The following is a 15,752-nucleotide window of genomic DNA, read 5'->3' as shown; positions in this document are numbered from 1 at the left end:
TGAAATCAGATGCTTGTTGTGCAGGGGTTCTTGACCGTTTCGATGTTAAGGCCTCCCAGTTAGCATTAGCTCATCTAAATACATTTCCTAACTTAATGCATAATTAATATAAATAAGTAACAATAATATTAAAAATAAATTGCAGCTGAGCTTTTGTCAGCTGGTCTGCTCGTCAGATCTTTTTTTGTGTTAGCATTAACTAGCTGGCAAGCAAGCTAGTTAGCTACATTCTGGTTTTACAATTACAGCAGAAAGATGGACATGGCAAACAAGATTTTGGTATATATATATATATATATATATATATATATATTAATGTATATTGATATCTGATATCACTGCTTTAATGTTTTACACAGTTGCTATACAGTTGGTTTATTTGCTAGCATTGACTTTACATTACCACTGACTTACTTTAATTTGCTAGTTTCAAGCACTAAAATTTTACAATAACTACGGAGACTAGAAGCACTGTTTACTTCTATTGATCTAAGCCTGAATCACAACTATGAAGTTTAATGTCTTCAAAAGGTTTTTGGCATTCAGCACTTTGATATGTAACCATGAGAGTTAACAGAGTTAAATCATGATTGCTGCTCATTGTGTTGATCTTGAAAAAGCCGAATACAATCTGTAATGCTGTTAGACAAGTTTTGTGTGACGATGATTTACTTAAATGATGAAAATGATTAAGTTGTAATTAGTAAAGTGAAAGATGTTTCACAATGAGGGCATTCAAAATGTATATCACAATAAAATACCAAGCTGATCTTAACTTTTTTAAACCCTTTGAAACCATGGGAAATTAGCCTGATTTAAAAAATTACCTGAAAATATATTAAGAAATAACAATAAAACAAGCAAAAAACAAATGGAAAAGTAAAAAGAAAAAACAACAAGAAACAAACAAAGAGGGACATGACCTGGAAAAATAATAAAATAATTTTTTAAATGTACTTATTTCATGTCTTGTCAAGTCGTTCACCGCTTTCTTTCCCACGTTTTTGAAGAAATTAAATCAACCTGCTCAGGGTTCAGATGTTTAAGTATTTGTGAAAGGTGTCTAAATGACATCACAAGGAAAGTGATGTCAATCCAGGTTTCAAAGGGTTAAACTATGCAATCTAAAATGAATTGCGTGTCTGCTACCATTCCAAGATGATTGTGACAGTTTTCTATCTCTGACAAAATAAAACCTACTTTGACTAGTCTGTTGTCCCTGCTGTTACTTTGTGCTTCTTTCACAGTTCACTGTGTTTGTGCTCTATTCCCAAAGTTTAGTCTATAGAGGAAGCTGAAAAGGCCAGTCTTATTGTGAAAAGCTTGACTCTAGCAAAGCTGAAAAGCTGATTCTGGTTCGATGCATTCTTCAAAGCCATCATGACGTTAACATTCAAACCTTATTTTAACCATAAAGATAACTGCACGTTTAAACCACAGAAACACTGCTACTGGGTTCACACGATGGTGGACAATTTAAGAGACAGCTGTGATGTTCCCATACTTCCTGTTTTTTTTGTTGTTTTTTTTCTCAAAATAAACATTCAGCAGAGGTTTACTTAGTTTTGGGGTCTACTTAACAAAGTCAAGAAAACAGATTATGGTTTTGGTCAAAATCACTATGTTTGTTACTCTTGAAAAGTCACATGACGCACTGTTACATAGTTCACAAAACTTGTTAACTTTTGTCTTTTTGGACACAAAACAATGGTCTTCTGGGTAAAGTCTTGTACTTGAACCAATCGTTTTGTGGACTTTCTTGCTCTTTAAACATCATTTGCTCTGATAATGACACAGCCCAGTGTGTCTCACACACTAAAGGGTGCATCAGTACCACACGCTGAGCGCCACTAAACCAGCGCTGGTATTTGACGAGTTTGGAGTGAGAACACGTTGATGGGAGTTGAACTACGGTCACAAAATGGGCTCAATGAAATTCAAAATTGCAGCTCAAGTCAAAGTGACCTCTCCCCAATCTTTTCATGCGATCACAATGAGGTTGTTATGATGCTGGGATACCCTGAATGTCTTCAACAAACCAAAAGGCTCTTCCGCCTCTCTCTGGTCGTGTTCAATGTCGCACTGCCCCGAGCTTCCAGTCCCACCCTTGTCCAGTTGTTAGCAGAGCTTTGAGTTTCCCAAGCCCCCCAGTGCCCTGGCTCGGGACACCCTCCCAGTGCTGCACTCCCCCAGGCCTGACTGCCTGCCTGCCTGCTCCTCTTGGCAGCCAAACAGCCAGGGGAGGATCAGGACGACCGGGCGGCTGAGATAAGGACCACATGAAGTTCCCCACATTACCTCACCCGATAAGGAAACAAGCAGAGACAGACGGAGAGGCAGAGAGAGAGAGAGGGTCAGACTGGGAGGATTCTCTGGATGGACGGTGATGCGCAGAGAGTCAGTCGGGAATTGTAGGGTTTTTTAGGGGTCTGGGTGGAAGAGGGGACCCACAGAGGCATGGTGAACTCTGGAAAGAAGCTTGGAGATGCCTGCTGGTCCTCTGCAGCCACAGAAGAGTGTGTATGAGATCGGATGAGGGATTTCAGCTGTTCTCGAGCCAGTTTTTATATCTACATCAGACTTTAAAAAAGATTTCAGATCAGATGGATAGATGACCCCAGACTGTGTTCTGTAGTGTTTTTACCAAAGCACTTATTGGATGATACTTCCACAACAATCTCCAACACGGGAACGCAAACTTCCATCCAGCCAATGAAAATAAACTGAACAAAGGTGAATTAAGTTCTCAAGTCTGTAGGAGAGTCTGCTGCACCGTTTCAGCAGCACCAATGGCGATGAATCCTCTGAAAGGTCTCATGTCGGTTGCAGCGAACCACCAGCTGGACTCCAGCTCCGCAGCCGAGCCGCAGAGGCAGCAGCCGTGTGCAGCCGGCAGCACAGCATCCCTGCTCGGACACAGGCAGAGCTCACGCAGCAGCCGCGAGCCCAGGAAGTGGGTGAGTCTACAGCTCAAGCATGATTTGGGATTCAAAGGCAACTGGCCATTAATAATTCTGAGCAACCAGTGGGATATTGCCACAACTTTCATCATATTTGAACTTACACTATAATGAAATAAGAAGAATAGCGTGTGAAACATCTGCTTAAAACTTGTTTCCTAAATGAAACAGATCAAATGTAATCTCATTCAGCAAAACTATGGGTCAGTGTGCTTCCGTTTTAGGAAGATCATGCAATTTTTCACAGGTTAATACACAGATTGTTTATTTTACTTTAAAAGAATCTAGGAAACTGATTGCCTAGAAATTCCAGGAAATTACAACTATTAATCTTGATTTACATCAAAATAAATTTGTTGAAATTAAGTCATATTTACTTGATTTTGTGAAGTTGTGGCAACTTAAAAATGATGAAAAAAGAAGACTACAGCAGACTACAGCAGGATACAGCAGTAAACCAAGTAAACTTAACAATTACATATAAATTAAACATAAATTAGGACTAACACTTTTTGAGGCAATTTGTTTAAGATTACAAGATTATTTCAAGTTAGATGAACTTTTTAAAGATTTTAAAGTGTAGCTTATTAGCGTAAAGACTTGATGGGAACATTCGGAGGACTCGACTAAAGTTAACTAATAATGAATGATATTTAAGACTTTTGGAGGTTGCATGTGTTTTTTTGCCTGCAGGAGCAGTCTGTGTGTGGGTCCAGGTCCAACTCTGGATCTGGTTGTGGGTCTATGGTCCAGTCCAGGACACTGAGGGGTCAGCACTCCCCTGAAAATGCAGCGCGAGAGAGGAGCCGCGTACGCAACCTGCGGCAGGCCTTCCACAGCCTGCAGGTACAGCAGACACTTTTCCATCATTTGAACGCAAGCTGTTGCATGTTGATGAATTCAATTTTTAAGCATCTCGCATTGTGTCCAAGAGGGACATCTGACCATGTCCCTGCTGGTCAGAAACCTTCCACCTCCACGAGGAGAAGAAAAATACAGTTCTTCCTCAGTTGCTTAGACACAACTAAGACTTACACCCAGCAGTGCAGAAACTGAACTCCTGGGTCCAAACTTTGCCCTCAGACAGCACACACAAGCTGTCAAACACATGCTACATGCATGACTATTTGTTACATACCAGAGGGATTACAGGAATTTAAAACACTGCTATCCAAATGCTTGGAATAGTTGTTTTTTTTTCAGAGAAATCATTAAATATTGTAAAGTCACAGCATTGATTATCCAGATACCTGCACCAGAAACTCCCACAGTGTGAGAAATGGACGGTATTATAATAAATACCTCTTACATTAATGGTTAAGTGAATAGTCATACTGACAAAACATGCAAAGAAGAGTCCATACACAGTAAAATAGCCAACAGAGTGGTGAAGTTATGAGTCCTAAAATGCGGAAGTCCGTCAGCCTTTTAGCACTTCGGTTCCCTTGTTTTAAAGTCTGTGGGCTTTTGAATGGGTTTTCAGTAAAATGCCTTAAAAAAGGCCTGTGGTTTATACAGGCGGAACATATTTAGACGTTTTTTTCTACAAAACAGAATATGTCCGTGCGTACGCCGTTTTTGAACTTTTAAGGTTTTACGCATTTTAAAAAAGGGGATTGCTAACAAGTGGCTAAGTGGACTACAGTGTTTATCGGTGACGTCATCACACCGGACACAGAAACTCATTTAAATCTTCACGTCGTGCGACCACGATGTAGTTCGTGTATAGCCTAACAATAGCTTTTCACTACTGCCGATTTCATTTACGCTTCAAAACACACAAAAGTGGTGTTCATCTGTTAAGATTATCATGCTGAACAAAACATGTAAGTATCATAAACTCGTGTTCATCACAGAGCTTATTTTTGGCGATAATCAGAAATCCCATTAAAAATCCCATAAAGTTTTTTGACGAGGGAACCAGTGCGACGCTTACTTCCTGGCTGGCCTGCAAAAATAAACCATCCCTTCGCCACTCTTTTTACAAAACCTTAATTTCCAAATGCTGCAAATGTTAGTCAGCGTCAGCATTGTCAACATGTCGTCACAGGTCTGGATCAGACTATAATGTCTCATCAGCATCACACATCTTTGCTCTTGCCAGACGATGTGGAAAGAAAACTAACACAATGGATGCAACCATGCAAAGGCGCAGGTTGCACAAGCTGATAGACTCATTTGGAATTAATTTCATCTGAGATGCCTTGTCTTATTTGTTGCGGTCTCTTGCTCTCTGATGTCTTGCAAGCTTCACATTATCAGGATCTATTGCTCTAAAGCACACTGACATGTCTCCAGGTCGACATAATGACCCTGTAATTCTTGTTGGTGCATGAACTATTTTGAGACTCAGCGTTTTTACCTGGAGAAAGGTGTGATCTTTGAGTTTAGGCTGAGATGTGTTTGCTAAATGAACACAGTGCAAAGATTCATTTGGCCACTTCTGTGTGAGGTTTTGCAGAAAGAGTTTTGAATGTTGAAACGTGTGGAGACGGTCTACAGTTAGGGGAAATGTGTGTGTTCCTGTTAGGCAATGAGTTTCTTGTGTTTAACCCTTTTAAACCTGAGCAAATTGGCTTGATTTCTTTCAAAAACACAGAAAGAAGGCAATGAGCAATGCAAGAAGAAATGTTTGAGAAATTAGCAAATAAAAAATTTGTGAAAGCTATAAGAAAATTACCTGGAAAGTAGCAAAACAACAAAACAAGTAAACCAATAAGTAAAAAAAACACTTTAATCTTATAATAATTGTATTTAAAATATTTTAATACATATTTAAGATTATCTTAAATATAGTTCTCTTTTTTAAAAATATTTTCAAAATCCACCTATTTCTTGCAGTTTGCGGTACATTCTTTGCCAAGTTAGTCGCTGCCTTTCTTTCCTATGTTCGGGTTCAAAAGTTTAAATTCTTGTGAAAGGCGTCACAGCGCATGAAAAGTGATGTCGCTCCAGATTTCAAAGGGTTAAGTAAGTGATTAAAAATTTTCAGATTTGACAATCTTTACTAGCATATTTCTGTTATGTGCAATTTATTTTTAATTTAACAATAATTAATGCAATTCAGTGTTGAGCTGATCCCTCTTCCTCTGTCCTCAGGCTGCTCTGCCCTCCGTCCCACCAGACACCAAACTGTCCAAGCTGGACGTTCTGGTTCTGGCAACCAACTACATAGCTCATCTAACAGAGACGCTGGACCAGGGAGGGACGCTGGCTGAGCACGCCCTGCCGTCCAGGCCGGGAGGATACCTGCATCCTGTTAAGGTACGGACAGGATCCAACAACTCCTGAGTGCATGACACTGACTGTGCTTCATATACAGGACATGGCCTGCTGGACATGATAATCATCCTATGAGACAGTAAGGTGAGACAGATCCGACCAGAAAGATTGGTTTAAATGTTGACAGTCACACATCATGAATCTGTAACCACGACAACATTTCATGTATCTGTCAGGTGCCAGAAAGAAAGACTGAAAGTTGTAATGTTATGACTACTGAAAAACGTTAAGCAACTACCCATTATAAGTGCATAAAACGACAATTATGGCCTTAAGATAATTAATTATATCTATTGATAAAACCTCTAATATTACCTTTACCAACTCATTTTATCAAGTGCATAAATAATTAATATCACCTTTAGACTAATTTTATTTAGGTTAAAGCACATGAAACCACCACATTAGATAACGAGCTAATTTCATCGTGTTATAAATGCATAAATCTACCTTTAGATAACTACCGTATGTTATCTAGTTTTAAGTATATAAAACCACTAACACTACCTTTAGATAAGTAGCTAATTTTGTCTAGTTAGAAGTGCATAAAAACGTTAATATCACCTTTAGATGACTCATTTTATCTAAGTTAAAGTGTATGAAACCACAACATTACCGTTAGATAACTAGCTAATGTCATCTAGTTATAAGTGCATGAATCTACAAATATTGCCTTTGGATAACTAATTTATTTGATCTATTTTTAAGTACATAAAACCACTATTACCTTTAGATAATTAGCTAATTTTATCTAGTTATAAGTGCAGAAAATCACTAATATCACCTTTAGATAACTAACTAATGTCAAAAAACTACTATTATTCCCAGTGGATCACTAATTTATTTTATAAATTTATTTAGTTATAAATAACCAAGACCACCTATGACCTTATGACTAGATAATTAGTTAGTTAGTTGTGCATACAACAACATTACCTTTGAATAACTGGCTAATTTTATCTAGTTATAAGTGCATAACTCACTAATATTACCTTTAGAAAACTTACTCATTTTATCCGGTTATAACATCACTAATCAAAATCACTAATATCTAACTTTAGATAACTAGCTAATTTAATCAAGTTTATTTAATAAGACCACTGACTCTATATCCCGAAGATAACCACCAACACATTTTTTTTTAGTTATAAGTACATAACACTACTAATATTACCTTTGGATAGCTAACTTACTTTAACTCTTTATAGGTACATAAAATCACTAATATCACCTTTGGATAACTAGGTTGTTTTAACTATTTATAGGTACATAAAATCACTAACGTTTTATGAAACTTTTAACTAAACTTTTTTTTTTTTTTTTTAACTTTTAACTTAAATCACTCTGACTTATTAGGGAAATACTTTTTCAAAAATCACTTAAAACTATGTTTTCGTGTTTTTGTTGCGTAGTGTCTACAGGTATTTCTTTCAGGCTACATGTATGAGAGGTGTAACTCGGGACAAAATTAGCATATTTTTACATTCATTCAGATGAGTTATGACTAATTTGTATATCAAATATCAGATTGCTTATCATATCAGCATGAGCCTGGAGTCCTGTCTCTGTCCTCAGAAGTGGCCCATGCGTTCCCTGCTTTACTGTGGCAGCGTGGGAGAGCTGCTGTCAGGAGTCCCGGCCAATCAGATGCCACCTGGACGGGAGGAGACACACCCACTGACCTCCACCTTAGAAGCGGAGCGAGAGTGAAAACAGAGCCTGGGATTGAACTTTCTCCCAGCTACTCATCTCTAACCAGCCATGTTGCTATGAAAGAGATAATGTTGATCTGAAGATGGTGATCAGTAATGACAAGGAGCTAATTTGATTGGTCTCATAGTTGCTGAATATCTGAGTAAACTGGCTTGATTTCTTTCAAAAACATAGGAAGAAGGCAATGAGCAACAAAAGAGAAAATGACCCCAAAATTAGCAAGAAATTAGTAAAAATTACAAGAACATTTCCTGCTAATATATATATATATATATATTTAAAGAATTAAAAAAAATCAAGAAAGTTAAAAACGTGACCTTTATAAGTGCTAAAAAAAATTGAAAATAAACCTGTAACATAATGATTAACATTTTCAAGATAATTATTAATATGTTTTTTTCCTAGCTTTTATTTTGCAATTTGTGGAACATTTCTTACCATGTTGCTAGTTGCCTTTTCCCCATGTTTTTGTAAGAAATCGCACCAATTTGCTCAGGATCCAAAAGGTTTAAATACTTGTGAAGGGCAGCAAAAGTGATGCTGCTCCAGGTTTTAAAGGGTTAAACAATATATGCATTTTAAACCCTGCTTTAGTAAAAAGTATGGTCAGCACATTGCAATATCAAAAGTAAATGAACTCATTATGCAGTGAAAATAAAAAATCAAAATTTTTAGCCCCAGAAAGTAAACGGAAGGCAGACGTATAAGATTTTGGATGGGAAAAAAAACCCACATGGTTGCAGATTTTGGTTTATCTAATAATGAAGGACGGGGGGGCTTAAATAAGCATGCGACTACAAGGCCAGAGGCCATTTTTAGCTCAGGCTGTTGGGAAAGTCAATATATTTTAAAGACCAAGCTGCCCCGTGGTTTGATGCACACATAAACCGGTTACTGACACGCACTGTGCAGAAAGAGGTCCAGATTCACCCTCGTTAAAATTTTCCATCATTATCTGAGCAGTTTGTCAGTTGCGGAAATTTAATACGAGGAAATGAAAAAGCTGCATCCCTTGACTAATAACGCCACTAATCACTACGCGGAGGAACAGCGTGTTGTCCATTATTGTGATTTAAAGGTTGTACAGCGTTTTATTTTTTCAAATGTTACTTTTGTTGTATGAACAACTTCAAGTCAGTTGAAAAATAGAATGTACTATGTTAGGGGCTAATTGTTTTTAATTTAGATGTTTGTGGTATCTCATGTAATCCGTGTGTGTGTGTGTGTGTGTGTGTGTGTGTGTGTGTGTGTGTGTGTGTGTGTGTGTGTGTGTGTGCGTGTGTGTGTGTGTCTGTGTGGGAGTGAGAGGATGGACGGACAGATGAGCAGTGAGGGAGGGATTGTTGTGGGAACACAGCTGCTGTCTGATCACGTCACATCTCTGCCGTAATGACCACTTAGTTCTCATTGCAGCGCCGCCACAGACTGTAACCTTTAACTTTGAGTAAAACACAATCTACAACAACAGCTTGTGTGTGTTTGTTATTACACACACAGTGCCGGAGCAAGCGCATTCAAGGCCGAAGGTCAGGTTCCCTAATAATCTGGCACAGAATAAAACCATGCAATCACTGAAGACAACATGTTTCATCTAGTGTTGTGCCATTTTTTAAATGTTAAAAAGTCTAAAATGTTTAAATGTCTCTTACGATCGTATCTTCTCTTTTGAAACCTGGGCAAATTGGCTTGATTCCTCTCAAAAGCCATGGGAAGAAAAAGAAAGCAATGAGCAATTTAAGAAGAAATGACCCAGAAATTAGCAGGAAATTAGAAAAAAAAAAAAGTAAAATTACTTGAAAATTAGCAAAGAATTAAAAAGAAAATAAAAGAAAATATAAAAAGAATAAAAACATAAACAAAAGAACAAAACAAAAACAACCAAAAAGGTAAAGTAAACAACAACAGGAAAATGACCTCATAAAAAACAAAAGTCAAAAATAAAATATTCCCCTAAAAAAAAATATAAAATTCTGTTTTTATGATACTTGTTAATATATTGTTCTCTACATATTTCCCCTTGCTTAAAAAAAATCTAAATCTACAAATATTTTGCAATTTGTGGGACATTTCCTGCCAAATCACTCACTGGCTCAGATAGCCTTCTCTATTTTTGAAAAACAAAATTTTTTGAGGGCCCTCCTCCCATCATGGCCGTGGGTAATCAGTCCCCCTCCCCACAAAGCCCCTGGCTATAAGTGGGTAAAAAGCAAAGCTTAAGATAATATATTAAATAAGTAAATATTACTGCAGGTTGCGTGAAAAACACCTTACAATTAAAAAAAAAAAAGTCTCCAGTGTCCTCCTTTTTTCACAATATTTGCAGTTCCTGTATCTCATAATTTACTACATTTCCTTTCTGTGTGAGAACACTGTAACTGCAGAAACAAGAGCTCAGCACTGAAATCCAGTCCCATAAGTCATGTAGATATGTTTGCAGGGTGGATAGAAGAAGCCTGATGAGAGCCCAGACTAACTGAAATCCTCTCCTCCTTCAACAAGATGGGCTCGGCTCCACGAGCAACAGTCCAGCGTTCAAGGCTAGCACTATAAATCTGTCCAGAGGGGGGCCGGCTGCCCCCGATCTCCAGTGCGTAGTGATGACTAATTTGGAGCTGCTGGAGTTGGACTACTAAGGCAGAGGTTACAGAAGGACAGGACAGTCCAGACCGTGTGGTAAAGTGACCGCAGCAGAGACTGAGGTCAAATGAGAACCAGGACGAGGCTCACAGCTGACTGTGACTGAGCAGATGTACGCTCACAAAACAAAAAAAAAAAAAAAAAAAAAAAACTGCATTTATAAAAGAAAATGGGAAAAATAAAATAATGACATGAGAAAACAAACTTGCAAAAGGAGATTAAGGCATCATTACCAGGTTACTATACTAAAGGTTGCTACAGTTTTCATGCTTACGCTGACAGATAGTCAGTGTAACTTAAAATAAGCCATTTCTTAGATTTAATCACTCAAATTTCAGTGAATTCAACTTTTTTTCAACACTTTTACTTAAACTGACGCCAACATCATTCAGTGCTTTCACTTGAAGGTCCGTTATGTCGAGTGCAGTGGCTTCTAGTGATGCCACTTCATCCTGCTTTCGTCAGCACCTCCACTCTTAATGCCATTTCAGCTTCTTTCAGATTTTCAACTATTTCAAAAGCCAAAGTGAAAATTTAATTGAGAAAATGTATTCAGAAATTCACACAACTTCAACAGTTCACACACAGTTTACTGCACTTCACCAACACACTAAAGTGGCACAAATGTATTGTTGGATGAAACAATATCTGAAATAATCTCTGTCATCTTGACAATTTCAACCTTTTTTCAAAAGACACTTCAGCTTCACTCAGCATTTCAGCTTCTTTCATTCCAAGTAATACAAATGTTTCACTTAAAAATTCTGCTCAGAAAACTTTGCCATTTCTGGTTTTATGAAATTTTTTCTAACTTTACTCCTTTACAAACATGTCTACTTTAAAAAAAAGATGAAAATATGGGTGAGAAGTTCTTTAGTTTCCTCCCACAGGTTTTGAAGTCCAACTCTTCAACTTTAGCCAGCACTTCAAACCCTTTCAGTTCACCAGGTTCTTCACTTAAAAACAACAACAAAATGCAGCATCTCTAACTTCCACATTATCCATTTTTTTGTCAGCTTCAACACTTGAGGCCTGATTAATCACTTCCACCTCAACAATTTAAGCGCCCATCAGCACTGGAACGTCACTTCAGTTTCAACTCCTGCCGATGTTTTCTTTTAATGAATTACGCTAAATTAAATTCAGCCCACTCAACATGCCACAGAGGAACAGAACGCACCATTGATGTGATGCATGTGATGTATATGTGTAGTATATGTAATTTATAACGCCCCATTCTTTAAATATTCGCAGGCTTCCCACACATTTTTACTAATGAATTTTCAAAACTTTTCCATAAAATTTCAGCTGACTGAATTATTTAAGTAGTTTTAAACAGGTAGGCCTATAAACACACACTTACCAGGCGTTTGCAGATAAGCAAACTGCTAGCGCATTTTAATTTTACTTGCAGGTTAGGGATTCCTGCTGTATATGTCAACACATCACTCTAGTTCAAAGGGGTACTTCACAAAATGTCATGGCCACGCCCCTTTTTGGGGGTATAGAAAACCGAAGATCTGGTCAACATTATGCATGTAGCACTAGTTTTAACTTTTGTTTTGGTAACGTTTCATTTTATGAACATAATTTGGAAAAAAAAAAAAAAAAAAATAGCCAAAACAAGTCATATTGAAAACCTTGTATAAAATCCAAACCATTTCCAGGCCTGGAAAAAAGTATTTCTAGTTTCATAACTTTTACAGGAATTTCATGGCTGTAAGAATCCTGTATATACTTTGAATTAAATACTCCATTATTTACATCAGTTCTGGTTTATCAGAGAAGTTATTATGCGTGCGTCATTGCTTCAGTCATACATTATATCAGAACCCACAATGGTTGCAGGTGCACCCAAGGGAGCATCTCTACCTGCCTTTAAAGTACATGCATGTGTTATTTCCCATGCTTCCATGTAAAGACAGCTATTTATGCCACTGGAACAGCTTCAAGAAAGAGCATATATCCAAACTGTCTGCCCCCTCATCCCCTCATGTTGAGAGATAATCAGCATATTTTCACTATCTCCTGCTCATTATGGCCGGTACACGCTGATTACAGGCTGGATTTATGGAGCTCTCTGAGGCCACACTCCCACTGCTTTGGCCGGGCCTCGGCTGGAACAAGTGAAGTCAAGACAGAGGATGACAGCGAGGAGGAGGAGGATCGCTGAAGGAGAAGGATGAAGAGGAAGAGGGGAAGAGCAGAGAAATGAGAAGTGGAGAAATATAGAAAAGAAAAGGAGAACAAAGGAGGGAACAATGACTGAAAATGAGGGTAAAAGAGCAAGGGGAGAGAGGCTGTTATGAATCATTTTTATCAGTCTGAGATGAAATTATACTTAACTGTGAGATTTCTCAATGTTGGCCATGTAAGATTAAGCTTGGTTTAACATTTGAACAAACTGAAACATTGTTTCTTCACTTTTTCTCGTTCACTAAATGGCAAGAGCGTTAAGTTTCTAATAACACAAACTACCTCCCTCCTCCTCCTGAGCCTCAGTTAAAGAAATACTTCACCCACAAAATGACCATTTATGAATTAATCATTTACCCCGAGTTACACTGAATTTGTGGAGGAAACTTATGTTTTCTCAAATGCCTCTGAGGTGACTGAAGAACCAAAAAAATACCAGAGAAAATTCTTGATGAATTGAAGCAAATGGGGTTTTCACAAAAGGATTTGTTTGTAGTATTTTAGGACATATAGGATTCTAGCATATTTCTTGGATTTTAGGACATTTACTGGACTTGAGACCATTTCTAGGATTTCAGGATTGTCTCATCATACCATATATACACATGCACACGCACGCACACACACACACACACACACACACACACACACACAACACACACAAACACACACATTTACAAACATTTATTCACATTTATTAGTGTATCTATTTTAAATCTAATTAAATTAAAAATAATCTAATTATAATAATTATACATGTATGTTTCCCATTTTTTATATTTTTTTTAAATAATTGTGCACCCTGTTTAAAAAAAACAAATTTTCAGGTCCTTTTCTTTGTTGCCTTTTACTTAATTCTTGCAATTTGTGGGACATTTCTTTCCAAGCTGGTCATTGCATTTTTCCATCCTTGTTTTTGAGTGGAACAAAGCCAATTTGCTCAGGATTAAATGCGTTAAATAAAGCAGGGTCAAATAATAGCCAATAAAATAGAAAGAAAATTGTTCTGTCAAAGCACAGGCTACAAAACAATAAAGCCAACAGCAGATACTGAAATATATATCAAGAAAAACAAGCAATGCAACAAAATAAAAATAAAACAAAACAAAATACAATAAAATAAAATATTAAAAAAAAAAAAAAAAATAAAATAAAATAAAATTTATTTAAATATAGACCACAGCTCAGTGCTGTTCAGTTCAGTTTAACAGCTGTATTCAACCAGCAAAAATGCAATCTACTCTGTGCGCGTGAACAACCGTCCCACAATCTCAAAAGTTCAGTCCAAAGAATCCGTTTTTTGGTTTTCCCAACAACCCAACAAAATTCAATCCCAGTCCAGTTTCAACCACCACGAGCATACACAACTCCACAATCCGCTGCGGGATCCCCCGCTGACCCAAACAAAACTAACCAACAATTAAAAATAGAAAATATCGTCTATATTCGCAGTTGAGTGACAGGAAATCATACACAACATAAAGGCTTCAGCTCGGACTCACGGTTCTGCTGACCGGTCAGTCACACCGTCACAGGGCGGGCTCTGCTGCGTCTCCTTTAACTCTTTCAACACTGAAAAAAAGATCCAACAGGGAAATCCTCATCCTCATCCTCAGGAGGCACTGTGCGCGCGCACTGTAACCACGCGGGCTTTATAACGCGCTCTAATGCTAAGAATACATTTGGCATCTCTCCATTACTGACCGACAACAGCCGAGGTTTCACACACACTCCTGCAGGTTGGTTTCACCTGCGCGCCTTTTTTTTTTCGAGGGGGGGGCTGTGATTGGTTAATTGGAAGATTGTGGGCGTTAACTAGGGGGGAAACATGGCGACGATGAAGTTAGTTTCCGATTTGTAGATGGCTTTACTTTTAATTAGAAGGCCTTCTTGTCATGTACTGTCATCTACAAAGCGACTTCTCACCTCATAACTATTGTATATGGAATAATGACATTCACCTTTCTTTCTTTTTTAACCTCTCTTCCTTTGTTCATTCTGCTGCTCTTACTCTAGTCATCTGTTTTTTATACTTCTGATGTCCTGTTCTTACCATCTTTCTACCATCATGTTTTTTTTAATGTATTTACTTATTCATCTATCTCTTTCATCATGTTATTTCTTTATTTTATTCCCACTGATGTCTTCTTATATTTTTTAAAATATTATCAGTATTGTCTTCTATTGCATTTAGTCTGAAATTTTCTAAAACTATTTATTTAGTACTTTGACTGTCTGTCAAGATCAGGCTGTTTTATCACTTTCATTTGCTTTATTTTTGTACACATTTTGTGTTCCCATTTTGTTTTTGCACTTTTTACTTTTTCATACCTTTCTCTGTTTGGCATGTTTGTTGATGTTTATTTTATTATTCCCTTTAATTCTATGAACACTGAAGGTTCATATTCTTCTTACTTAATAGGATTCTAGAAATTGTGCACACTGGCTGACAGAAACTGTTCAGATCTCCAGAGAGCAAACCACATCAGGGACCTCTGATCACATATTTGTTGTAAAAAGAAACAATGACATACATCACCACTAGGAGGGATAAAACACATTTTTTACTATAAAGTCAATGCACAAAATTATTTATTTGTCATTATTTTTTAATATCATCTCCATTCAAGTACATCATACATTATAAATCTAATAGTCATACATCCAAACAACAGTGAAACATGTCGACATTAAAATGCAGTCAGTTCAGCTTTTCACTGAATTAATGGTGCATGCACCAGTTTTGTGTTTCATACTCTCTCCATCAGCTGGGCAGTTTCTCCCCAACATAGCAGGCAACACAGATTCTTCTTTGCCATTTAAAGAGTTAAGTCTTTGACAGGAGTACGGGTGATTAGATCTGTGTGATTCACTTATTCATTCAGAAATCTGGGGTTTGTCCACTTCTGGACAGTCTGAGAACCAATTCATATTCTGGCAGGGGCGGAGCAGAGGGGGGGCTCC

The 15,752-nt window shown here is 37.5% G+C and overlaps 1 protein-coding gene across 1 annotated transcript; it reads left to right on the top strand.

The window, feature by feature from the left end:
- The first annotated feature begins 2,789 nt into the window (after nt 1-2,789).
- On the top strand, nt 2,790-8,028 carry LOC121955669 (transcription factor 23-like). The gene is made up of 4 exons (XM_042503718.1): nt 2,790-2,957; nt 3,654-3,806; nt 6,060-6,224; nt 7,818-8,028. Exons 1-4 carry the CDS (start codon nt 2,790-2,792, stop codon nt 7,950-7,952), a joined length of 621 nt encoding a protein of 206 aa, XP_042359652.1. The 3' UTR covers nt 7,953-8,028.
- The last annotated feature ends 7,724 nt before the right edge of the window (nt 8,029-15,752 follow it).

Source organism: Plectropomus leopardus, chromosome 16, assembly GCF_008729295.1.
Source record: "Plectropomus leopardus isolate mb chromosome 16, YSFRI_Pleo_2.0, whole genome shotgun sequence".
In the NCBI taxonomy this organism is placed as follows: Eukaryota; Metazoa; Chordata; class Actinopteri; order Perciformes; family Serranidae; genus Plectropomus; species Plectropomus leopardus.
Note: the sequence above shows the minus strand (reverse complement) of the source record. Positions and strands in the feature narration are given on the sequence as shown.